Source organism: Phodopus roborovskii, unplaced genomic scaffold (assembly GCF_943737965.1).
Source record: "Phodopus roborovskii unplaced genomic scaffold, PHOROB, whole genome shotgun sequence".
Lineage (NCBI taxonomy): Eukaryota > Metazoa > Chordata > Mammalia > Rodentia > Cricetidae > Phodopus > Phodopus roborovskii.
The window spans coordinates 3,821,274-3,848,135 of NW_026125391.1; the positions used below are offsets into that span (position 1 = coordinate 3,821,274).

A 26,862-nucleotide genomic window follows, 5' to 3' on the forward strand; every position below is an offset into this window, starting at 1 on the left:
CCATCAGTTCTGAAGAACAGTTATCATCTAAGTATTTATGGATCTAAGGGCTTTCATTGTGGCTTTAAGTTTAGCTTTAAATCTCTTAGGTTAGTTTATAATAGACAGGTGATAATTTCTGCCACAAGTATCATTTAAAACAAAGTAAAATTTATACCAAGTCAATATGCAAAGCATTGGAGCATTCTTTATCATGCTTTAATAAATGTGTTCTCTGTCAGAAATAAGCCACATCTATCCATTGTTATCCCTGATATTCAGTTTTTAGTGTGAAACATTGACCTTCCAACAGAATATTTAAAGTGACAATCACTCATTGAAAACTGATTCCCTAATGTAAGCCCTGAAAGGTTGAAGAGCCATTTGAATATATCTCTGAGCCCAGAAGAATCAAGTTCAATGACTCCCATTAGCATTTACAAAACCTACAGCTTCTCCCTTTCTCACAGAATATTGGCTCCTAATAATGGCTGTTCTTTAGTGAGGATTGACTTTATCAATCGTGGTAGTTGGAATGAGAATGGGTGAAATAGTTTCATATATTTGAAACTTGGCTCCCCAATTGCCAGAACAATTTGGAAAAGATTAGAAGGTGTGGCTTTATTAGAGAAGATATGTCACTGGGGGTAGGCTTTGAGGTTTCAAAACCCTCACCATTCCTAGTTAATCTTTCTGTCTTTTCTCCTCTCTCTGTCTCTGTCTGTCCATTCTCCTATCCATCCGACCTTCCCTCCATCCATCCATCTGTCTATCCATCAGTCTGCCTTGCTTTCTCCCTCCCTCCCTTCCTCCCTCCCTTTCCCCCCCCTTTGTGTGGGTGTGTGTATGTGTGTATGTGTGCATGTATGTGCACACACATGCATGCATCATTTTTGTGGTAACTTTTCAGCTATTCCTCCAATGTCATATTGGCCTGCCTGCCACCCTACTTACTGTTGTAAAGGTCATGGACTCACTCTGAAACTGAAAGCCCTAATAAACTCTTTCATCTGTAAGTTGCCTTGGTGATAGTGTCTTATCACAGAAATAGAGCAGCAACTAAGACATCATGGTAGTCTCTCTTCTAGGTTTCACAGCTGAAAGCAAGGAAGAGAGGAGGGGCCAAGCAAATGGCAGATTGTATGCATCATGGCCAGCTGAGTTGAGAAGTGTGGCTTTATTGATAGTTGTGCCTCATTTCCCTAGAACAGTTCATCACCCAATTATGCTGTAATTTATGTGGGAATTAAATATAAAACTGAACATATTATCACTCGCTCAGCATTTATTCCTTTTGTTCTAAATCTTCATCAAGATAGTACTTTGGAAAGACCCCAGGGATTTTACTTAGGGAGAAATCATTTAATAAGTGGTCTCATTTATCTCAGAAATGACTCCTAGGCTGTTTCAAAATGCTAATGGCATGCACAACAATATGTTCCACCTTGGAACTTGCAGCAGAAGTCACAGAGGTTCAGAGGGTAGGCACTGATTTTTCGTGTGTGAGGCGGCTCTATACCATATGGAATAATCTGCTTGTCATGTGTGATTGCTTATTCTCCCTGCTGTATCTGTCTGAAGTGAGTCCAAATTTTAAAAATTTAAAATTGTATTAAAAAGAGACATGATCATTGAATGTTTAGGGTGAGATGTTTCAAACCACAGTGATCAGTATATACAGCTCTGTGGCTATTTCTAATGGTATAGAGATGCATATTTGAGTCAGGGCACTGAGGTCACACTCCACCAATTACTTTAAAAACATACATTCTTGGGGTGTTTTTCATGTAGCGAATAAAACAACATGTACTTATAAACAAAATACAAAGCAGACAATGGCCATCTTCTGAACAGTAGCCTTCTAGCCACTAGACATCTGGCTATGAAAATGGTGGTATCTGGTAACTGACTTTGAGAACTGTTGGTTTTGTATTATCACAATTTTGATCTTATATGGATTGAAATTTCTATATGGAGCATTGACAGCTATGTAGATTAGAATATCCACTGTATTTTTGTTTCCACTTCTATCATCTGGTCTGAGTTGCTTTTGCCATCTCTTCCATCATCCACAGGAGCACACGTTCCAAGGGATTTCCCTGATTTCATGCACACTTCTGCCATGACTTATACATTGTAACAGTCAGTTTAAAAAAATTAACCTAATTATATCTTGATTCATCTTTACAAAGCCTATTATATCAATCTGTTAAAGACCTGCCCTTGTTTTTGTTTATTCATTCACTTTCAATTTCTTCTTTCCTCATAAAGTTTTATTATCCTAGACAAAGTAATTTGTCTTCTTTGAGGTGTCAGACTCTTTTACACCCATAGCCATTGGCACTGTCATACCCCTAAAAAGTCTTTCTGTACCTAAAAATGTCTTGGGATTTTATCATTGGTTGTCCAAAGAAATAGAGCATGTAGGTTTTATATATATATATATATGTGTATATATATATATATATGTATGTGTATATATACATACATATATATGTGTATATATATATGTATGTATATATACATTTATATATATGTTTGACAGCATTTCATCACTATGATAAAATATCTGAAATCACCCTAATATAAGAAAGTTCTGCCCGAGCATGAGAGCAAAATGGACAGAACCCTCAGAAATAAGCCAAAATAAATCCTTACTTTCCCTAGTTTTTTGCCACATATTTTTGTAGCAACAAAAATAACTACCATAAAAGTTTTAAGCAACTACTCTCACTCTAAATTCTTTCAGATAAATATTTGACAAATATCATCTAATTTGGAGATGATTTTTTCATTCTCATAAAAAAAAACATTTTTGAGAGATTTTGTTTTTTGTGACATTCTATTCTTTCATAGATTATACTTTCATATTGTAGTGACATGTTCATGCAGCCCAGTGTCCCAAGTAATTTATCCTGTGTATTGGCTTCTATATTTATATCTGTTGATGTTTATAGCACTTGAATATAACATCATTGAGACTGACTTTGTGGATAATAAATGATTTCATTCTGTTAATCCAGTTATTTTAGTAATATTTCTTCTAGTATTTATGTTTTGTTAAAACCTACTTGTACATATATGTGCAAGATCTTTGCCTTAGAATCTCCACTCTGTTCCATGGACTTATGTCTGTTTTCCTAACTGTAGCAATTGTCTGGGCTATTTTTATAAAAAGTCTTATAATCACATCATGTTAGTCTTCCACCTTTCACTCAATATCCGTTCATCTAGCATTATATTTCTATATGAATTTTTAGACTTGATTTCTACCAAAATGGCCAATGACATTTTTTAGTGAGGTCTCAATGAATCTGTAAATCAACTGGGGAGAATGAACCTACTAATAATATGGAATTTTCTAGGCTGTTATCACTGTGACTCTGTAGATTAATTTGGATATTTTTACCATTTTAATCATGCTGATTCAATTACATGAACACAAAATATTTTTATATTTCTTTAGTTTTTTAATATTTTTCAACATGGTTTTATGGCTGTCAGTGTGCAAATCTCTCAGTTTGGTCAAATACAGCACAAAGAATTGAATTATTCAGCTGACCTGAGCTAGTGAGAGATCGTGGACTCAAGTCTAATAAATGGGAAATTAGCATAAGACCAAACTAGATTCCCTTAATAAAGGTCACAACGGTGTGACTGGGACAATATATGAGGTCACTGGCAATGGGTCCAGGACCTAACATGAATGTGCAAACTGACTTAGTGGAGGCCATTCTACATGGAGAGATACCTTGCCCAGTCTAGACACAGAGGTGTGGGGGTAGAGAGGTGCCTTGGTCCAGCCTGTCAGGTTCTGAGTGACACAATTCACTTTTTTATACTATCAGTGGAGTGTGTGTGTGTGTGTGTGTGATTACAAGTGTATCCAGTAAGTGGTAATAAAGAAGAGAGCAGCTATGCCTGTCCTTGTTTGACTGATAGTTGTAATTATATTTGGCAGCTTGTATTTGCTAAGTTATAAGAGCTTTTTTCAAAAATTATTTCAAAAAAGTTATAAGATTCTTTTTTCAAAATTCTGGTGATACTGAATACTTAATTACTTTTCCATTATGAAATTTTGTGTTGATTCTGACTCTCCAAGGTTAGGCATCTTCTTTTCTCTCTCTCCCTCCTTCCTTTTCTAGCTTCCTCCCCACTGATAGTCTTGTCACATAAGGAGACCCACACCCATTGGGCATCCTCCCATGCTTCATTTATACTAAGTATGTATTGTGAGATACTATTCCTAGCAGTGATGTATGGGTGAGGGAGTAGTGTGGGGGGAACGGAAACCCAGGCCTACATCACACAGTGGGGAGCATCTGTCCTCTCACAACCTGGAAGGCAGTAAGATGTTTCCACCCTCCTCTCTTATAAGATGTATTTCCTCAGCTTTTCTTAGCTGAAACTTGCTTTCCTCAGCTCACCAAGGTACAATAGGTACTGATTTCTAACCAAATAATGGTATTTTTCTAAGGACAATTACTGATTCACCTATATTTTCCACTGTGTAATGTTAACTGAAAGAAAGTGTAACATTAAAGGACATTGTCTTGTGGAGAACTTCAATTGCTTCTTGGGTCAGCTAGCTGCAGCTTTGAGTCCTCTGTGCTGTGCTCCACTGTAAGCTTCTTCTAAGAATAGATCACAAACAATGTCTACATTATTTTCCAGAGGAAATGAGGAAGTAAGACCAGAACAGACTCTCTGCCTGTAGTCAACCCCTTCTGTTTCCTTGCTGTGTATTACAGTCCTTAATGTTCCTTGAGTTGAATCTCCTTCAAATTCCATCATAGTTGTTTCTCAGTGCATTTACTTTTCTTACTCACTTTTTTGGTTCATAGTTCATTTCATGAATCTGGGATTTCATACATTTCTCAGATAAAATTCAAAGTTGCAAAAACTAATATTACTTTTGTAATTTGTTTCATGTCCCATTTCCCTTTAAGCCAAATAGATGTAAATTGATTTGTTCTCCAAGTCTATAACAGATTGTATTTAAAAAAAAAAGTTATAGTATCAAACACAGTGGGAATGTGTCAAATCTCAAGGCTCAGGTCATGTTTTCAGGGAGGTGGAAGCAAAAGAATTACTTGCTAATAGGGTTGTAGGGGAAATTATTGTAAGTGGTTTTAACCCTTAAATTCATCTCCTATTTCCCATGGTATTTCTATCAGTTCTTGATGCTTAGCCTTCCTTTTTACTCAAGGTCCTAGGATAATCCTCCTTTCCAATAAGAAGTTAAAGTCTGTTGAAACTGTGTCTTGATGTTTGACTAGTGGTTTGACCTGAAATAACTTTTTTGTTTGTTCCTGTTTTCTGATAGGCACAGAGCTATTTTTCTTTATCTTGGGGAGCCATTCAGCCAGTCATTGGTTCACTTGTTTATGCATATACCAATTTACACTATGTGTCAATACATTATAGAAAACATCAGATCTTAGTCACTATTCTATTGCTGTGAAGAGGCACCATGACCAAAGAAACTCTGATAAAGAAATCATTCGTTAGGGTTTTGCTTAGAGTGTAAGAGGTTTTATCCATTTTCATCATGACAGAAAGCTCAGTGGGGCACAAGGCACTGGAAATAGTCGCTGAGAGCCACATCCTGATCCACAGACCAAGAGAAAGGGACAGTGGGCCAAGCATTTGGGCTTTTGAAACCTTAAAGCCCACTCCTAGTGACACATCCTCCTAGAAAGCCATACTTATTCTAACAAGGCCACACTAATATTCTAATCCGTCTCAAACAGTGCTACTCCCTAATGACTACTTCAGATATATGACTCCATGGGGCCATTCGTACTTAACCAACATACATCATAATCCTAGTTTGGAGACAGCATGGGTACTCCAGACTTTAGGGTTTATACTTCATTTCAGATATAAGGGTTCAAGACCACTATGCTGTACCCAGACCTAATCACTACTTGAAGTAGATATGTTATATATCCTCATAATTACAAAATAAAAGTGAAACTATGAATATGGTAAATAAGGGACTTGGTTTCAAAGTATTGACTAGATATTTTTATGGTCTTGTGACACTGGATAACTACACTCCAGTTGTCATACTACCTCCTCACTAGCAATTTGGAAACATTAAAACAAGCTAGGGCCTTCAGCAAAATTCTGCACAGTGGATGTGTGCTCTGTCAGTTTATAGATAAGTATTCTGAGCTTCACTAGAGAAGGTTTGGTACAAGATGACCTGTCATAATATTTTGTAAGAGAAAAGATATTTTTCATATAAATGGTTCCCCTTTTCATATCCTCCTTTTGCAGAAACTTTCTGGTTTTTTCATCCCTACCACTATCACCACCCCCACCCCATCATCATCGCCATCATTCCCAACCTGGTTTTTCTTCTCCAGCTTGAAGATGAGAATATGATGTAGTTGCAAGAACTACACTAAGAAGTAATGATACAAAATAAGGAATCTATTGTACAGAAAGTTTCTTTCTTTGTGGTTAGCCTGTCACAGAGACCAAAACCATGTATACTGAGTCTCTACCTTTTTCCCTTGGAACTAAAGGGTAGGGGAGGCTTAGCAGTGCTCTCCACTCATCCCCACAGTTCCTTATTAAAACAAGCAAGTGGAGGGATGCTGTTGTGCCCACTGGGGGCCTGCAGAAATCTTTACAGAGAGTCTTTGGTTTCTAAGATGGAAAGAAGAGAGGGTTGAGCCCCAAAGACAAATCTAGCAATTTGGGAAAATAATCTGATTTTAGAACCCAGGCCCACAACCCTCTGGACTCCAAACATATATGAGGCCCTAAAGTAAACATCTCAAAATGTAGGAGGAGAAGAAATAATTACTCTTTAGAAAGCAGCATGTCCCATTTCCTACTAGTGAAGATGATGGTTCCCTACTCTGAAAATGGTTATGGCAAGTATTCAAGAATTTCTGTTTTTCAGCTTTCTAAGCATTCAGCCACCCCACCTGACAAAATTGCTGATGCAGCCTCAGACCTGAAACGTATTTCTCATTCATATTATGATCATACATCAGAGTTTCAACAGCAACAGAATGAGCCAGTTTCCCAGTATCCATTTCTTTTCCTTCTCCCTTACAATGTTGGTAATATATTATCCTCAAGTTTGCTTTGATTTCCTGAAACCAAGTTGCAAATTTCTTTTTGTTGTTGATGCTATCTATTTTTGTTTTGTTTTGTTTTGTTTTGTTTGTCAATCACCCCTGGCATAGCCAAAGAGCAACACTGGCAAGATTCCATGCAAAAAATCGCTTTTAAAAAAACATCTATGCTATACATTGATCATCAAGAGTCTTGAAAACAAAATGTCTGGCCATTTGACAAGCCATACCGCTAACACTGAATTGTTCTTATGTGAAAGATCATAGTAAGTCTAATGTAGGATAATATTTAAAGTGTTTAAGGTCTGTAGGTATGATAATTCTCATGTCAGCCTGGCATCATGCTATAAGGACTGCCCCCTACCTCTTCTTCAGTATCATGGCTTTACTATGGAGACCATGATAGCCAGTAACTTATTATATAGTCCAAGCTGGCCTTGAACTCATAGTGATCCTCCTGTCTCAGCCTTCCAAATTCTGGAATTAGAGGTGTGTGTTTCTAAGCTCAGCTCACTTGATGGTTTCTAATTAAGTAGAATGTTTTCTAGGTGGGAGTAGTTAAGCTTTGGATCTCGATCCTGTGATTCTTGTCTTGTTTGATTTTTGTAGAATGTTTCATGGACGGACCATTTTTTAAAACACATTTTGGACCTTTAGTTCATGAGATGGAGACAAAATACAATGTTTGTAATCTGGACAGGATAATTTGAATCACTGCTTCTTAACTGTACTTAAGCTACAGCTGAGGATCTAGGACCAGCTCTATATTAAGATTAAAAAACAGACACACACACACAACAACAAAATACAAACATGAAGCCATTCTTTTTCTTTAGAGCTAATAACAAAATGACCTTGAATTGATTTCCTATAGGGTTTACTCTTTCTCTGATGTCCATAAAGGAATCAGTGATTATCAAGAATGGAAGTAAGGGATCAGGAAGCATTAGGCCTGGATACCCCCAAAACATAATGGATGAGTCTCAATATGTACAGTATATGGATCCCAGAGGAACCATTTGCAGATGTTTTGTCCTATCTAGCAATGCATCCTCATTTGGTTTGTCTTTAACACCTGTCTTAATTGCTAATTATCCGTTCACTAAAGCCTAAGCCTCAGATGCTAAGCCTTCTTTACCCAGAAATTAATAGTGCGTGTATTTTAATTATGTTTACCATATTGCATTCTATTAATGGAAACAAAGCTCTGCATCTATTTGTGACTTGAATTCATTTCGTCTTTCATTTACTTATTTAATTAACATGTATGTTTATTTAAAGGGAAATATTAAGGAAATCATTCAGGAAACTATAAAAATCATAGCAAGTATTAGAAAGAAAGACTTCAATTAATCCTTACTTACTGAGTATCCCATGCCAAATAAAATGTGACATTTGACACTGCAATAAAAATTTGTAGTAGAAAGAGCAATGGCTCAAAGTTGATCTCATATGTCTTAAGTTTTCTAGTCATTAAGTGTGACTTTGGCAAGTCAACTCTTTCTGTATTTCAGCTTTCTTATCTATTAAAAAATGGAAAGCATAATTTTTGCCTAAGTCACAGTGAAAAACCAAAGAGATGTCTCCCATTACAAACTATTTTTAAAAGTGTGTAGAAGCCTTTGTCACACCCTGATAGGTAGTCGCTTAGATTTATATGGAAAATTATCCATATCACATATGCTTGGGAACTCAGCACATGAGAAATGTCTAATTTGGTTCTTCACAAACACCTTAGATAAACAAACATTGAATATTGTATCCAGGCTTGAAATGATCTATTTTTCACACTAACATAGTTCAGTATAGATATGTTCTAGGATAAACCTACTTGTATAATATACCCACAGATTTGTCTTTCTGTGAAGTTAACCTATAGCCAGGAATATGAACAGTAAGCAAGAAATATTTACAAAACAAAGGAAATGACATATCTACCAAGAGGAAGTTATGGGCAAAAGTTCTGAAGGACAGAATTTGCCAGGAACAAATGACAATCAGAAGTTAGTGGACAGAAAGGGAAGTGGAATGTGATGTCCTTATCACCAAGGGAGGCATCTAAGGCATTGTAGGTCATGGTAAGAGGCTTGAATCATACTTTAAGTGCTTTGAAATAATTCATTAAAAAAATAAAATAAAATATAATTCCCGGGGTTGGGGAGTTGGGGATTTAACTCATTGGAAAAAGCATTTGCCTAGCAAGTATAATGCCCTGGGTTTGGTCCTCAACTCTGGAAGGAAAAAACAAAAAACAAAAAAAACAAACAAAAAAAAAAAAAACAAGAAAAGAAAAGGAAAATGAAAAAAACAAACCCAATGTCCTACTCTGTGTGGTGTAGCTTGTCATATGTCATAGGCCAATTTCAAAGAAATTGGGTAGATATCTTAAGAATCCATGCAAAGAATGATAATATACTGACAGAGATGCTGTCACTTCGCAACAACCCTTCAACTTTTCTCCAATTTTTGCTTTAATCCTTAAAGCCTCCCACATACTTCCACAGATGGCTTACATATCATGTATCACCCTCAACCTCACCCACACACACAATCCCCATATATGTAGTACTCTGCTGCAGAATTCTTATCCTTCTCACTGCCACAAAGTTCTTGATCAGATAAGTCCTATCTACTAAGTCCTGGGATTTCCTGCAAAACATAAGTGTTTCATAAATATTTGTTAAATGGATAAGTCAAGGGAAGAATAGATAAGGAGAACAAGAAAAGAGATATTTTAATAGAGGGAGCCATTATAGGTTTAAAGAGAAATGTGGCACTAGAGAAATGTCTAGTGATTCACAAGGATAACCCCAACTAATAATGTAAGCAATAGGGGAGAGGCTACCTTAAATGTCCTTCTTTTATAACAAGATTGATGACTACCTTAAATGCCCTCATAGAGCCTTCATTCAGTAGGTGATAGAAGCAGAAATTCACAGCCAAGCACTGAGACAAACTCCTTTGAATCCAGTTGGAGAGAGGGAGGAGTGATGAACAAAGGGGTCCACAGAAACAGCTGACCTGAGCAAGTGGAAGTTCACGGACCCAAGTCTGACATCTGGGGAAGCAGCATAGGACTGAACCAGGCACTCTGAATGTGGGTGTCAGTTGTGACATTTATTTTTAATATACTATTTATTCTTCGAGAGTACCATACATGTATGCATGATCTCTCTCTCTCTTTCTCTCTCTCTCTCTCTCTCACACACACAACCAAACACACACACACACACACACACACACACACACACACACACACAGCCCTACCCCTCCACTCCAGCTCATCCTAGCTTTCTATCACATCTTCCTCCCAACCTCGTGTCCTTTATGTCTTCATGTTCTTTATCACTGAGTCCACTTAGTACTTCCAGTATGGACATGGCTATAAGGTTAAATGCCAATGCATGGACAACCTATCAGGGATCCCATCTCTAAAGAAAACTGACTTTTCCCTCATCCTTTTACCCACCAGGAATCAAATGGTAAATAGACTCTTGTTAAGGGTGGGGCCACACCCCTATCCATGCAGAATTTTTGAATGGCTTGATCTGAGTGCTGTGATATTTCTTATTGAGACAATTAGTTTGCATTGAGGAAGTGCTTTCAACCAACTTCCTGGTAAACTACTGTCATTACTAGACAGGTGAAATTTGAGGGCTTTATTTATTTATTTATTTATTTATCACCTACGAACTCCAAAACCTAGGAGTTAAACTACATTTTCTGCAAACTTTGTATTCAGAAAGTCTGGAGTGATATAAGTGTTTTTATTTTTTAAGAGGAAAACTGTATTTAATTCTATAATAATGTGTATATACTAACATGATGTTAAGGCACCTGCTTTAGAATCAAAACTTCGATGTTGGAGATAATAGCAATAAACAAATATCCAACCAAATTGGGCTTGGTGCCCAGGAAAACTAGCCAGATGACAAGAACTGGCATAGCAATTTACTAATTAAGCAGGAGTAGATGATCTCTGCTGCAGAATTTTGTTAGGACTTTAGTGATTGTGGGTGGGGTTTCTGACCAGTTAGTTCATTTCAATGACAAATGTTCAGCGGAATTTGCCTCCTTGACATGTGCATCTTAAACAGTGTTCCTCCATTGTGTGAGAGCTTTTATAATGCAATAAACTACTTGGAGACAAACAGACCAGAAGTAAAAATAGGTGCTCAAAACAACTTTAACTGAATCAGAAGGAAAGTCTAGAGTTTCCCAGGATGCTGAAATGACGCACAATTTACATGAAAAGGGACGGAAATCCTCTGTGTGTTCAGGGGTGTGTCTAATACACATGCCTAATACACATTTCCTGGTATTGAAAAATAGTCTTTAATATGTTCAGCACATTTTAGGGGCTGCATATATATCAGGTGTGTTGTTTCTTTTAACAAGAACGTGTTTGTGTACAGCACAACTATTGGAGAAGCACATTCAAGTCTCTTTTTCATCGAAGGAGGTATGTGATGAATTGAAAAAAGTAATAAAAGGGGAAGGGAAAGGAAAGGAAAGGAAAGAACATGACTGATCCTAGGTATGGCAGAGGAGAAAGTTTATTGTAGATTAAAGGGAGAGCATAGGTAGAGATAGGGGAATCTGGGAGATTCCAGTGAAGACATAACTAAGCCGAGCTGGGCCATGTGGAGAGAGGAAAGGGAGAAGGGAAAAGGGGGAAGGAGTAACCAAATGCAGCAGTCAGGAAGCCAAAGGTACAAAAGGAAAGGTAGCCAAATTTTCTGGCTTATATAGGGAAGAGCAATGTCCCATGTGTTCGTGTGTGTGTGTGTGTGTGTGTGTGTGTGTGTGTGTGTGTGTGTGTGTGTGTAGAAATGATCATTCCTAATTGTTGCAATAGCCTGGAACAGTAGTTCTCAACCTTCCTAATGCTATGATACTTTAATACAATCCTTATGGTATGGAGACCTCCAACTATGAAATTATTTTCATTGCTACTTCATAACTGTAACTTTGGTACTGTTATGAAAGTACCACGTGCCATCATGATCCAAAGGTTGAGAGGCCATTTGTGATCGTGTAACTGAGTAGTGCAAGAATAATGACTTTCTAACCACAGAAAGGTGTGAAATGTTCAGAATATTTTACCCAAATATAACTGAACTAATGAGCAACAAGCCAAAGCATTGTTTGATGTCTAAAAACACTAGCTAAATTCAGGTTAGGAGCAAAGGAAGATTGTACTAATGCCCTAAAGACAGACTCCATGCTGGACTTGGAGACTCACCATAGGTAATGGCAGTCACCCCATTGGCTTCTCTCTTGATCTCTCCTACCTCAGTGTGAGCTGTAGGAGACATGAATCATAGATGCTTCATTTAAAAACATATGTGTTTGCATGTGTGTACCTGGAGCTAAAGTCAAGGTAATAGTGAGACTCCCTGTCACATGACTGGGAACCAAACTCATATCCTCTGCAAGAACAGCAAGTTCTCTTACTGCTGAGCCCTCCCTGCAGCCCATAGAGACTTCTCAGCAACTATTAGAGCAAGTTCTTTCTCTTCCTCATCCCTGGAAACTCTTTTTGCCTCCTGCTGAGTGTCTGTACAGTTGTTAAGAACAAGGATAAAATATTCCCGAGATGCACACTGCTCCCAAAGGCTGTGATGGGATCAAGGCCATTGCAGTCAGTGGTATTTGGCACTTTTCCTAACTCCTTCATGATTTTGCTGTTTACTCTGACTTCTGAAGACATGACTCAGTGGCTTATTGGAAAGCCTTGTCAAGATCTCTAATTACCTCCTCCACCATCCTTGCACCTTAAATTAACAAAGTAGGCAAATGCAGGAAAGTTGGGGATGCCTATTTACCAGTACCTGTGCTGAAGTTTGCCTGAGAGGCAGTGCTGCCCACCTGCAGCAGGAAAGATTTGAAACTACTTATGGTGGAAGGAATGTCCTGGTCCTCAGGTTTAGAAACTAAAAGAATTCATATTGGAGCTAAGCCCAGAATGCTAGCCAGATAGTCTTAATCAGATGTAAACGAGATACAAACTGGGTCATGCTATAAAGTCAAGTCTATCACTGGAGCTCAAGTATTTACAATGAACAATAAAACTGGAAATGGACCCAGTAACTACCCCAAGGAATTGGTAACCTTCCCCTCACTTAAAATTCAGCCTTCCTAATGAGCTCTACCTGATGTCTGCCTGCCCTGCATATTTCTTTTCCCGAGAGCTGTAATTGTGCACCTGTAGCCTCCATTAAATTACTTGGTGTAGTTCAGTTAAGATGTTTTCAGTTAAATTGCATGGAGACATATATGAAGCAACAATTGAATTATAAACTGCTTTGAAGGGGGAGGTTATGCCTTCTTTTTCTCTTGCATTCACTACTCACTAGAGACATCCCCCATCTCCTCTCCACACAAATGCACATTTGATTTTATGTGAAAGTAAAACTGAATGAGGAAATCAACCAGTTTGCCTGCCCCCTAATCAGTGTTGTTTTTTGTTTGTTTGTTTGTTTACAGTGACAAACAAGAAACCCACACAGGCATCTATCACAAAGGTCAAACAATTTGAGGGTTCCACGTCATTCGTCCGCAGATCCCAGTGGATGCTTGAGCAGCTTCGCCAGGTTAATGGTATCGATCCTAATCGGGTGAGTGAATTTTCCAGTGCTAAGCAAAGGACTTCCCTTCACATCGTGACTACTTGAGCACAGCAGTGGTGATGGCAGTTAGGGTCATTCTTATCAGGCTATTTTCTGTTTCAGTTGTGTGATCAAAACTTCCCAGTCCCTGTTCCTGTCTTATAGGAAATTGTAAATCTCCTATGTTTGATAGGAAACCTCAAGAGAGATAGCACATAGAAAACTGCTACCTCCAGCAATGTTTATCAACACAGGCAGAGTTCAAAGAAACGTGCCCCTAGCAGTGTATATGAAGACCCAGGCTTGTCAAAATTTCATTCACCTCTCAAAGCCAATAAATTTATGATGTTTTAAAATAATGAATTAGGATTCCAACAGAAATGTGTTACGATGTAAGCAGCTATTCAAAGGACCCATTCCCTTTTGTCCACACACAGCACTGTCTCCAGGCATCAATGAAGTGCTGAAGGAACAAGGAAGATTCCTTTCCAACCTCTACATAAAGAAAATAATAGATAACAATGAGGAAAACATAAAGCAATGCTTTCTTCCAGTAATTGGGCAGATGCTACAGGGTTGGCCCTCTGACACAAGTCTTGACCACTGAAGTACTCGCTTCCTAGGGACATCTCTAAATAAAGAACAACTTGGATTTATTTGCTTGTAGACTCTACATGAATTTGTGTCATGGTAAAGATGAAATCTAAGGTCCGTTTTTTTGAGTCTTTGTTTTAGCTTTTGTGCCTCTTTTGACAGGCCAGGGCTCAAAGCAGAAGTTAGTGTAGATCGCGATTAAGTAGTTATTTCACTATCTTTTCCAGGATTCTGCAGAGTTTGATTTGTTGTTTGAAAATGCCTTTGACCAATGGGTTGCTAGCACGGCTTCAGAAAAGTGCACCTTCTTCCAGATCCTCCACCATACCTGCCAGAGGTACCTCACAGACAGGAAGCCAGAATTTATTAACTGCCAATCCAAAATAATGGGAGGTAAGTGGGCACCTACACTATTTTAGCCATCCTATTTAATGATACTCATTTTCATATAAGAAGTTGGGTGTGGAGCAACTTAATTAAAGACAAACAAAAGCATCAAAATGCTCAGAATTTGTTGCCATTAGGGAGTTTGTTGTGAGTAAGCCACATCTAGAAGTAAAGACATGCTTTCACTCTTCCAGGAGAGCTGTTCTTGTTAGAAAAAAAATTATCAGCTTAACTAATAGAGTTGTACTGTGAGAATAAACCTGTCTCCTATAAAAACTTTTCACATTGATCTCTTTGCTGCCTTTGCTATAATTCTATTTCAGAACACTCTTTTGGGTTCTTTCTTCCTATTTTTCTTCTGAGAATGTTTTCAAATTCCTCCTGAAACCGTCCCTGCTGTCCTTTCTTGTATTACTTTTTACGAAATCACTGTGATAGGATACTTGACAGAAACACCTGGCAGGAGGAATGATTTATTTTCACTCACAGTTCAGGGAATACAGTCCATTCACAATGAGAAATGCATTCCCAGTTATGGTGGTTAGAACAGCTGGATATGTACCAGAAGATGCTTACATTGTAACATTTTAGGAAGCAGAGATAGCCTGCAGCATTCAAATTTGTCCATCCCCCTAAATGTAAGCTCCATGTCCAAAAGGTTCTGAAACCTCCAAAAATTGTGCCACCACCTAGAGACAGAATGTTCCAGCATATAAGCCCGTGGATTGCATTTCATTTCAGACTGTATCACTTTCTGTCAAAGCCTTCCTTGTTCATTCAGGAACATCATTCAGAGGTGAATTAGTATTGAAAGCCAGGCTGAAGATGCACACATGGAAAATGGAAACATTTAAGGATTCCCACATCTTCCTTTACAGTGGCAAGGCCTCTTAGGAAACCCAAGCTCCTAAAAAAATGAAAGCCTTTCACTCTAAGTTGGGGAGATAGTTCATAACATGGCCTCTTCACTGACTTATTTTACTGAACTACAAAAAATATTTTTTTTTAATGTACCAACTTTGCCACCATCAAATACTGAGAAGATCCCATTAGAGATATTGCATTCTCTTCTTGGCCTCTACTTATCTTTCATGTGACTATGGGGTAAAATGAAAGCTCTGTGCTGGCAATCGATATGCTCATGCTTGTTTTGCTATTCATGTATAAGATGTTGTATTGATAATACACTGTCTACTTTGTTTTTGTCCTGTGGTTATTTTTTTCTTGGAAACCTTTGACGGTATGCATCAAGGCAGTTCTATACTATTGTTCCCCTGTTTAATTATAAAATATTTGGAATGATGAGTGTTATATATTTTTGTTAATATGGTTACTTCATACTGCATGAAACTTTAAGATAAGTGTAGAAAAGAAGTATCACATGCTGACCAATTTGGAAAAGGTAGTGGGTTATAGTCCCCTGCTGAGCCTTTGCTACTTGGAGATCTTCAAATTAATTATGCATTAAAAGCCCATCATTAACCAACTTGGTAAATGGGCAAATGATGTTTTGGGACCACTTGTGGCTGTTTTCAGTGAGTAGAAAGTTTGTTCAGAAAACTAAGCTTTTACTTACTCTTCATCAGATGGGGTTTGCTTTTCTGGCCTACCATCAGACTGGTTCCTGTTGTAAAACATTTTTTTCCTTGAGGATGCTATATTCACTGACTTGTATAACTGGGTCTCCTGGTTCTCTTTGAGAGGACTTCTCCTGAGCATTGCACATCTCTGTATCCCACACTGAGAATGGAGAATCCAGAAGGAGACTCAGTGTCATGGGAGCCCCTGCATCTTTCACACAATCTTCATTCACCTTGAATATACCCATATTCCTCACAAGTTATACCCAGCTGGGTCTATTGGTCATTGGCACTATCTTCTATTACCTTCTATTGCCTTGTGAATCTCAAAGATTCAGCACTGAGATAGAAGCTGTATTTCTAATCCCAAGCAATTGATATGTATAGTGGGTAAAACTAGATTACTCTCCTATAGTCTGAAAAAGAATAAGCTAATGAGATCAGACACCAGAACTAATTTTGATTCCTATGACTCTAGGTATAGATAATAGACTAGAGGATTTTGGTGCTATCATTTAGAGAATCCATAGTCCCTATGGCTTAGTTTATTGTCTAATATTCTTGACTAAGGAATTAAATAATTTACTTGGATAAATATTTGCTGCTCCTGCATTCCTTAGGAGCACCAGAAAGTTTGTATTGAGCTTGCTGTAATTTGCTGGCAGCATAAATGTCCTGAATGTAATCTCTCTTATTCAAACAGTTGTGTACCTTTGATAAGAGTTGTACTAACACAGCCTAATGAATTAGTACTCTTAGTAGTATTCCTTTCTTCCAGTTACATAATTCTGAAACTTCAAAATGGTGTTTCTTGGATGACTCTAGTCTGACCCTTTTACTTTAGTGGAGCTGTTCCATCTTCATCAGATTAAACTCTGCCTAATTTCACAAAATCTTTTCTTATCAACTTCTATTCAGGTCACAAGTTGTAAATGCAAGTGTTCATTTTACTTTGAAATATGGCAGTTGTGTCATTTTTAGAAAACTATTACCATTGGTATGCTGACCCCCTCCCCAATAATCTCTCTACATATGTTATCTTACTTGGCATGAATACAGCCTTTGGAAATACAATGTATTATCTCTACAGAGAAGGAAACAGAATCAGGGTTATTAACTAGCGAGGAAAGGGTGATATCACTTTTTAGGAGTGGAGATAAGAGTCCAGCAATGGCTTTCACAGGCCTTAAGGCATCTTACTTAGATAACGCTACATGGCTTTAGTGTGACCGGCGCTCCTTGAGTTCTGCAAGAATTGTTGAGAATGTTTTACCTAGAACATTCCTGGATTTTAAAGGGGGTCTGGATAGGAGGAATGGGCCAGAGATTGTGGATAATTTAAATGTCTTTCTTGTCACTTTGTGGATATATAATTAAGAATGTATAATCTTACTTTTTGTCCTAAGAGCCACAAATTCATCAATGACCTTTAAAATCCTCTGACTTTGCACTGTTTGTTTGTTTGTGGAGAGGGGGTGATCAGAATTTCAGTAGATTAGACAGATAAGAACACAAGAAAGATGGTATGGTTGTGGTGCTGCACATATCACCTCCCTGGGACTCCAAGTCTGCTCCAGTGCTGTCCTTTGGAAAACTGAGGCCTGGTGGTTTTAAATGACTTTATTAATACCAAGAGTGTATGTCTGTCCCCTGAATAATAATTTCTCTAACACCAGTCCAATGTAAGGTTATTACTTAAATATCAACAAGCCCAAGCCAGCCTACGCCTACATTTTTAAACTATTCAGCCCATGTGTGATTGTATTTCCCTTTTTCTCATGGGGAAGGTCAATTACAAAGAAATGAAATTGTTGCTTTGACATATTTATTCAAACTTCTCTCACCCAAAATGATATTTCCTGAGCTCCAAAAGAAAATTGAGACATTTAGGCCTCCTCATGTTAGTTTGTGGTCTGAGAAAGATGTGAGTCAAGTGTACATGGTTAGTGGAAACCCTTCAAAAGCTGGAAGCAAAGTAGCATTCTCTGAGAGATGTAAAAGGGACTTGCTGGCATCTCCTCATGTCTCTTGTGGCTGGTACTTCTGTGGCGGTCTTCTTCTTTCCAGACTGTTGAAGAATTAGTGAGCTAGGACAACATTCTCAATCCCATTCCTAGCCTTTATATACCACCCTTCTCCTTCCCTATGGGCCAGACTCTTCAAATTTAAATCTATCCATTATTTTATATTATTGTATGTTTGGTTTTTGGAGACAGGGTTTCTCTGTGGCTTTGGAGGCTGTCCTGGAACTATCTCTTGTAGACCAGGCTGGTCTTGAACTCACAGAGATCCACCTGCCTCTGCCTCCCGACTGATAGTACTAAAGGAGTGTGCTATCACCACCCAGCTACATTGAGTTTTCTGATATCTCAATCTACCTAACCACACACAGAGACTGATGGGAAGAGTGGGAGTTAGTTATAGCTGCCAAAATCTGACATGTTATCCTGATTGGGATCCCTCCAGGTGAAGTATCAAGTTAACATAGCTTTTATGTTTCTCTGTATTTATTTTACACATGGATGATGATAGGACAAGGACATTATCCTCATAATAACATATGCATGCTTGAATCTTTGGCTCCTGGGGAGAGACTTTTATTATACAAAATACAGTCAGCTCCAAATGGAGCATTCATTTAGGAAATGGGTATTTTATTTTATATTAATTCAAGGTCCCAATTCTAGTTTTGTTATTTTATTTAACTTTATTGCTCTTAGTAAACTGTGAACAGTTTCCAATGGTTCCCACCTTGTGTTTATAACCCCGCCTTTTACAGCAATTACTGCCAACTTATTTGGATTCCTGGTGTTTTAGGCTTCAGTTTTATATTTCTTTATTTTTATTACTTTTTTTAAAATTATTGTTCTTATTTTACATATCCATCCCAGTTCCCTCTCCCTCCCATCCTCCCATGCCCCCCCAAAGACCCTCTCCCATTCCATTCCCCACCCACTCCACAGGGAGGGTGAGGCCTTCCAAGAGGGATCATCAAAATCTGTAAAATTATTTGTAGTAGGGTCTTGGCCCTCCCTCCTGTCTTTAGGTTAAGGGAGTATCCCTCCATGGGGAATGTGTTCCCAAAGTCCTTTCATGCACCAGGGAGATATCCTGGTTCCACTGTCAAAGACCCCTCAGACTGCCCAGGCCTTCTAACTGAGACCCATGTTCAGGGGCTCTGGTTCAGTCCAATGATGGTTTCCTAGCTATCAGTCTGGGGGTCCATGAGCTCCCCTTAGTTCAGGTCAGCTGTCTCTGTGGGTTTCTGTAGCCTGGTCCTGACCCCTTCGCTAATCACTTCTCCCTCTCGGCAACTGGATTCCAGGAGTGCAGATCAGTGTTTATCTGTAGGTGTCTTCTGTTTCCATCAGCTACTAGATCAGGGCTCTAAGATGACATGTAAGTTAGTTATCACTCTCATTATCAGGGAAGAGCCTTTAAGGTAGCTTCTCCACTATTGCTGAGATTGTTCCTTGAGGTCATCCTTGTAGGACTCTGGACATTTTTCCATTGTCAGTTTTCTCTTCAAATGTATAGTGGCTCCCTCTGTTATGGTATCTCTTTTTTTTTTTTTTTTTTTTTTTTTTTTTTGCTCTCCTCTATTCTTCTCCCGACTCAATCTTCCTAGCCCCTCATGTTCTCCTCTCCCCTTCTCTTCTTCCCTTCTCTTTCTCCTAACTCCCTCTTCACTCACTGCCCCCCCACTCCCAATATGCTCAGGAGAGCTTGTCCCTTTTCCCTTCTATGGCTCTTCCTTGTATCCTAGCTTCTCTGGCAGTGTGAATTGTAGGCTGGTGATCCTTTGATCTACATATAAATTCCATATATGAGTGAGTACATACCATGTTCCTCTTTTTGTGACTGTGTTACTTCACTCAGGATGGTTTCTTCATGTTCCATCCATTTGCCTATGGATTTCAAGATTCCATTGCTTTTTTTCCGCTGAGTAGTATTTCATTGTGTAAATGTACCACATCTTCTTTACCCATTCTTCAGTTGTGGGACATCTAGGTTGTTTCCAGGTTCTAGCTATTACAAATAATGCTGCTATGAAAATAGTAGATGTCTTTGTTGCATGGATGTAGATCATTTGGGTATATACCTAAGAGTGGAATTGCCTGGTCCTGTGGTAAACTAATCCCCATTTTCCTGAGGAACCGCCATACTGATTTCCAAAGTAGCTGTACAAGTTTGCACTCGCACCAGCAATTTCTCAACATCCTCTCCAGCATAAACTGTCATTGGTGTTGAGTAAGATGGTAACTCAGTGTTGCCTTGATTGCAGTTTTATATTTCTAAATATTTGCACAATATAATGATATAGTTTTTTAGAGGAGACTCATGTCTGAACAAAAAATTCACGTGTGCTTTATATAAAGCTTATGAATATAGCCAGAAGGTAAATCTCTGTAATCTTAATAACTCTGTACATGAAACACAGTTTAGCACAGATAATGGACTGGGAGAGTCTTTCGCCTTAAGGATCCTGAGCAACTGTGAGCTTGCATCTGTTTCTTACTACAGCCCATCACAAAAATAAAACAGGAATATTTCATATGTAATGTATTTTCTAAGCCCAGAAAGTCTTAGATTCTGAGGTCATTTTAAATTGTAGATCTTCAGGTGAAGGATGTAATATGACTACACACAACTGTATGGGTATTGACAACTTCTGTGTTGAAACCACAAAGTCAGTGCATTTTAATGCCAGTTTCTTTTTCAGTGAATGATATAAATAATTTATGGAATAAAATGACTTATTCTCAAGGCGAGCATGCACTCAAGTATATATTAGAATTTTTCTTAAACACCAAGTCAAAAGGCCCTATATCATTGAACTACTTATGTAATTGGTCTAGATAATAAAAACCCAGAGTCAAATATAGAGGAAAATTCTGAGAGATGAGAGAGAAGGAGGAAGCCACCACCACACCTTGCCTCCTTTGGGTCTCAGCAGACAAGAGAGCAAGTTCCTGATTCTCCCTGCTTATATCCTGTTTCTGTCCAGCTACCTTACTTCCCATCTGTCTGTACAAACCTCCAGACTACTATGGTTAGGGAGTGGCAAGCTCCATTCTCTGATCTTCAGACAGGCTTTATTTGTACAAACAAGATATCACCACCACATGCTTCTTAAACTTTTGCTTCTTGAGGTGTCATCCTCCAATTGCTCTTCTAACTACTGTATGAAGTCCACGCAAACACCTCTTCTTGTTGATTCCACGGGTGATTCCTCAGCACTGCCTATGTGTTGAGCACTGAGCTATTCATGGATGTACACACACAAAGTGGTCAGTTTCACCACCTTAGTTAACCTTTGTGGTAGGCATCAGACTTAGAAAGAAAATGGCACATCAGCACAATAATAGCCATGCTGCATTTTAAAGGATGGTTAATCGTTGGCAAACAAGAGCAAGATGAAATAAGTTTTATCTTATTTCAATAGTTAATCTAGACAGTTTTATTTATATGTTAACTATATTCAGAATTTATATCCCTGAAACAGCCTGTTTTGAAAGGGCATATTTTTCGTTCAACAGCAAAAGGTATTTCAGACACACCACCCTTCTATGCTTACCTCTTCAGATGATGGTATAAAGCCCAGACATCTAAGAACTATTAGTTGCCAGAAATACAGATGCCTCTGATGTCTCCTTCATCCCAGGCTGCCCTTTGTCTGACCCTACTGATTGGTATGCTAGAAAGGAAGGCCAAATGACTCTACTTCTTTCCTCTGGGGTAGACAAAGTGGAAAGATTGAATAATAATGTGACTTTGTATCATACTTTTTTCCCCCTCAAACAAAGCAAGTCATCCTTTAGTAAAGTGTGGGAATAGATTATGTCACTTTGTGAATGTCATAGGCATAGACGATGTAAAGTAAGACAACAAATCATTTTAAAGGGGTAGAGGAGTTGGACATGGCTCCATGGGTAAGAATGCTTGCTACGGAAGAACAAGGATCTAGATTCAAATTTCCAGCATCCAAGTAAAAAGCCAGACTCCGCCACATATTGCTACCTTCACCTCCGGTGGAAAGGGCAGAGATAGAAGGGTTACTGGGTCAACCCTGCTCCTGATTCAGTGAAATACCCTTCTTTAAAATAATGTGGCGGAGAGACACGGGCTGGAGAGATGGATCAGCAGTTAAAGGCTAGGCTCCCAACCAAAAATATAATAGATTAGGACACCTGGAGTCCTCATGTGTGCACACAGGTTCACAGATATGCTCATACAATGAATATGCATCATTCGTATATGCCACACATACATGCATACATGAATTCTTTTTAAATTTTTATAAGTACTTTTAAAATAAAATATTACTATATTGTTTTCTCCATCTTCCTTCTCCCTCCAACCCTTCCTGTGCAAACTCCCGATTCTCAAAATCATTACCTCTATTTATTTAGTCATTATTAAAATATACAAATACACATTCACACACACATGTACACATAATATGTACACACACATATACATAAATATGTATACACACATATATAGATGTATATATTCCTTAATACATAAATAACAACCTGCCAAGTCCATATAAAAGTACTTATATGTATATGGTTTCAGGACTGACTACTTAGGATTGGATAACCAATCTGTGTTCGTCCCTAGTGAAGTTGACTTCTTTCACTCTCAGCATTTTTTAGTTGACTCTAGTTCTTTTTCTGGGGCTGGGGACCCAAGAGATTTCCCTCTCTCAAGCTATCATGTTTAGTGGTGTCATTTTGTTCAGGTATTGTTTAGGTGGCCATGCCGGTGAGATTTCATGAGTGTAGATTCTCTGACCTTTCTAGGAGACACAATCCCACAGCAAACTTCCTGTTCCTCTCCTCCCAATCTCTCCACCCCCTTTTCATCTATGATGAGTTTTAGGTGCAGGAGTTATGTTGTACATGTTTCAGCTGTCAGGCTGGGCGCCAGACACTCTCTTGTTTGCTGAATTTTGATCAGTTATGGTTCTCTTATCTGTTGTAAGGGGATGTTTCTTTGATGAGGAATGAGAAATATACTTACCTGTGGGTATAAGATAATGATCAGTATTTACAATGTACTTTTAAAATAAAAGTGGCAGTAGTATGTTCTCCCAGATCTATGATCTAACTGACTGTAGATTTGTAGAGAGTTGGCTAGGTTTACTGTGCAAGGCATGCTTTCCCTCTTGTTGATTGGGCCCTAAGTCCAAAGCCAAAGAGAGAGCTATTGTTCATTATCACTAAGGCATGAATGCTGCTATTGCACCCTTAGATTTATCATGCTATATTGCTCTCTTTTGTTTTTTTTTTTCTTTTTCTTTTTTTAGTTCATAGGCATCATAGCTGGGTATTACTATGTCTTCCCTTCCTTAGAGCTTGCATGGTATCGTCTGGTAATGTAAAAGCTAGCCCTCAAGGAGGAAGCTTTCAGATCCAGCTCAGATACTGTGGGTCCTGGAAGAACATGATGTCTTTAGCAAAAGGTACTTAGCTTCAAGCTCTTGAGTGGCAGCCAAGGGCAACAATAGTGATGTATATTTGGGGGAGTGTCATAGAGAGCTGTGAATAACTCAAAGGTGTGTCCCTTGCCTAATGTGGAAATTTTTGTTAAACATCTATGGCTCTTGGAGGAAACATTGTCAGTTCATTTAAGCTATGTGTATGTGTATACACTGATTAATATGTGTTCTAGGTAATTTTAGAGAGACAGACAGACAGATAATATGATTCCTAATGTCTTTTTCAGACATCATTGATCCTTCTTCTATATTTAGCTCCTTTGTCCACTCTAATTATTCCCGTCAGTTTTCCCATTTCTCCCTTCAAATCATTTGTATCCTGCTATTACCCTCCCTATTGCTTCTCTTTTCCCTCTCTGTGGTCTCTTTCCTGGTTTCTGCATTTACTCCAGAACATATACATACATGTTCTTATGGGGGAAAATATGTGATTGGTGTATTCCCAAATCACAATTTATTAATAAGTTTCTTCAAATGTACTTATTAACATTTGCTATAACTGTTAGATTCCCTTTTTTATTAAATACTTTCTTTTAATATAAAAATTATTTATAGTGTGTGAACATCAAAATCCTACACATGCTATGACCAGTCACGTTAACATGATTTGCTTATTTTTCAAGAAAGTCATGTGTAGTGTTTGTTGCTCCTGATTGAAATTCCATACACTTAGGAATGTACACCCCTCTCTACCCCCCGGCCTCTCCTTACCCTACTCCATACTTCTCTTTAAAGCTTCCATGTTGTTTCTTGTTATCTAGGAATAGACACAGAGCAAGTGAGGACAAACTTCACAAGTAATTCACTTTTATTGCAGAGCCACAAAACGTCTCTTCTAGTCCTTTAAATCAAGAGGACTCTGTGTCACAGCTCCTCTGGTGATCTGTTTGTTGTCCTTGGAAAAATAGCAAGCTTCAGGTATCTTCACTCTTGGTACAAATGAAGATAATGACTTGTAACATACTTACTACAAATCCCACCACTGTGATGAAAAGAGCTGTAGAGCTGAGATGTGACACTTATTCTCCATCCATTAATGGATACTAGAACTCACAAGGCCCCTTCATGGGCACAGAGCTTCTTTTCTTTATATTGATTTGGCTCAGAAGAAGTGACATCAATTTAATAAGTTCTTTGTAAGATCTAAATTAAAAATTGTGTTTGTATACTTATAAATGGCATTTAATTCTACACAGAGAGACTTCTTCCTTCCATAAAACCATTTTCATCACTAAAGCCCTCCAAGACAACATGTTTTATTTTAGACTTACTTAATAGAGTTTGAGAGTACAGCATGTGTAGTGCTCTCTGTTCAACCCCTAATACTGAAGAAAAAGAATACCATAGAGAACTTTCTGGAGAGACAGAAATAAAGAATAAAAACATTTTAGGGAATTACTAAAAATACTAAAAATGATAATTAACTGTACAAGTGGAAAATCCTGTTTAAAGATGATTTTTTTCTGATATTGGTATTCCACAATTGAAAAATAACACAAATATTGGCCTGAGAGATGGCTCAGTGTTTAAGAACACTGAGCTGCTCTGCCTCAGGACCTGGGTTCAATTCCTAACACCACAATGGTTGTTTGTTGTTGTTGTTGTTGTTGTTTTTGTTTACTCTTTTGGCTCTTTGACTCTTTTGGGGGCCCACCACCTAGCTCCCAGCTCCCAAAGAAATCAAAACACAGAGTCTTACTCTTTCTTATTAATGCTCAGCCTCAGCTTGGCTTGTTTCTAGCCAGAGTTCATTAACTTAAATTATCCCATGTATCTTTTGCTTCTGGGCTTTTTATCTGGGCTTTCTCTATTCTGTATACTTTTCTTTACTTCTTACTCTGTGGCTTGCTATATAGCTGTGTGACTGGCCCTTGGAGTCCTCCTCTCTGTCCTGCTTCTCAATCTCTACTCCCAGATTTCTCTTCCTATTTATTCTCTCTGCCTGCCAGCCCTGCCTATCCTTTCTCCTGTCTTGCTATTTGGCCATTCCGCTCATTATTAGACAAGCAAAGCAACACAGCTTCACAGAGTTAAACAAATGCAACATAAAAGAGTGCAACACTTCTTCGAATCATTAAACAAACATTCCACAGCATAAACAAATGTAACACATCTTAAAATAATATTCTACAATATTTCACAAGCATCTGTAATTCCAGTGTCAGGGGAGCCATAATCAAATTGTGTCATCTATATGTCTAAAAAATATCTAAATGTGATACCTTATTTATATAACTGATATATTAATAAAATTCCAGAAATTTAAAGGTACACATTCACATTATTGCATATTTTTCAGAATATTTATGAAAACAATTTTCTTCACTAAGAAAATTTCCTTGTTTTCTTAGTTCAGGTTTGCCATACAAATGGCTGTATAGTAATTTCTTTGTTTCAAGTAGGAATAAACTGAACTGCATTGTAGATACTTGAGATGGCTATGATTCTGAATTGCTTAACATGGTTTTATCGAATGCTAAAACTGTTGCGTTTTAGTTTGATATTTATGGGGTGCATATGTACTGCTGACTTACCAAAACAATAATGTTTAAAATTTATTGAATGACACTGTGCCAGAGTTCAGGGTACATAATTCAAATCTTCTAATAAGAAAAAAAAATTCCAAAGCATGTTTTGTCAGCTTTATAAAAGAATGAATATATTGTTTGCCACAAAAAAAAAAAATTTCCTGAGTCTACTAGTTCCTCTGCCAGAAATGAAAATACATGAATTACATGAGGCTGCTGAATGCTATGAGAAATTAATTAGCATTTCATCACCAGAAACAGACATCCTGTAACATGTACATGCTGACATACTTAGAAACAAACATAGTTATAAAGAATTTTAAAAGCTAGTTCTCAACTTGATTTTTCTATATCCTATGACTGACTAATACATGTTTCCTCTTCAGCAATAGGGTCTTGCTTTTAAATTTTGGTGAGCAATCAACAGCAATAGCCTGTATTGTTTTGAGAGGTCCGTGAGATATTTCTCACCACTGACTCTAGGGGAGATGTTCCACACCTGGCACTGGACTTTTTATTTGGCAGCCTACATATTCTAGAAAGAACATTATTCTCTATGTAGGGCAATTCCAGCTGAAC

The 26,862-nt window shown here is 38.0% G+C and overlaps 1 protein-coding gene across 1 annotated transcript in view; it reads left to right on the forward strand.

Moving 5' to 3' along the window:
• Window positions 1-26,862, forward strand: part of Stxbp6 (syntaxin binding protein 6) — a 226,683-nt gene that overhangs the window by 166,186 nt on the left and 33,635 nt on the right. Inside the window, exons 3-4 of the mRNA XM_051175059.1 lie at window positions 13,566-13,696; window positions 14,509-14,674. Coding sequence (XP_051031016.1) covers window positions 13,566-13,696; window positions 14,509-14,674 — 297 coding nt within the window. The remainder of the gene's footprint in view (window positions 1-13,565; window positions 13,697-14,508; window positions 14,675-26,862) is intronic.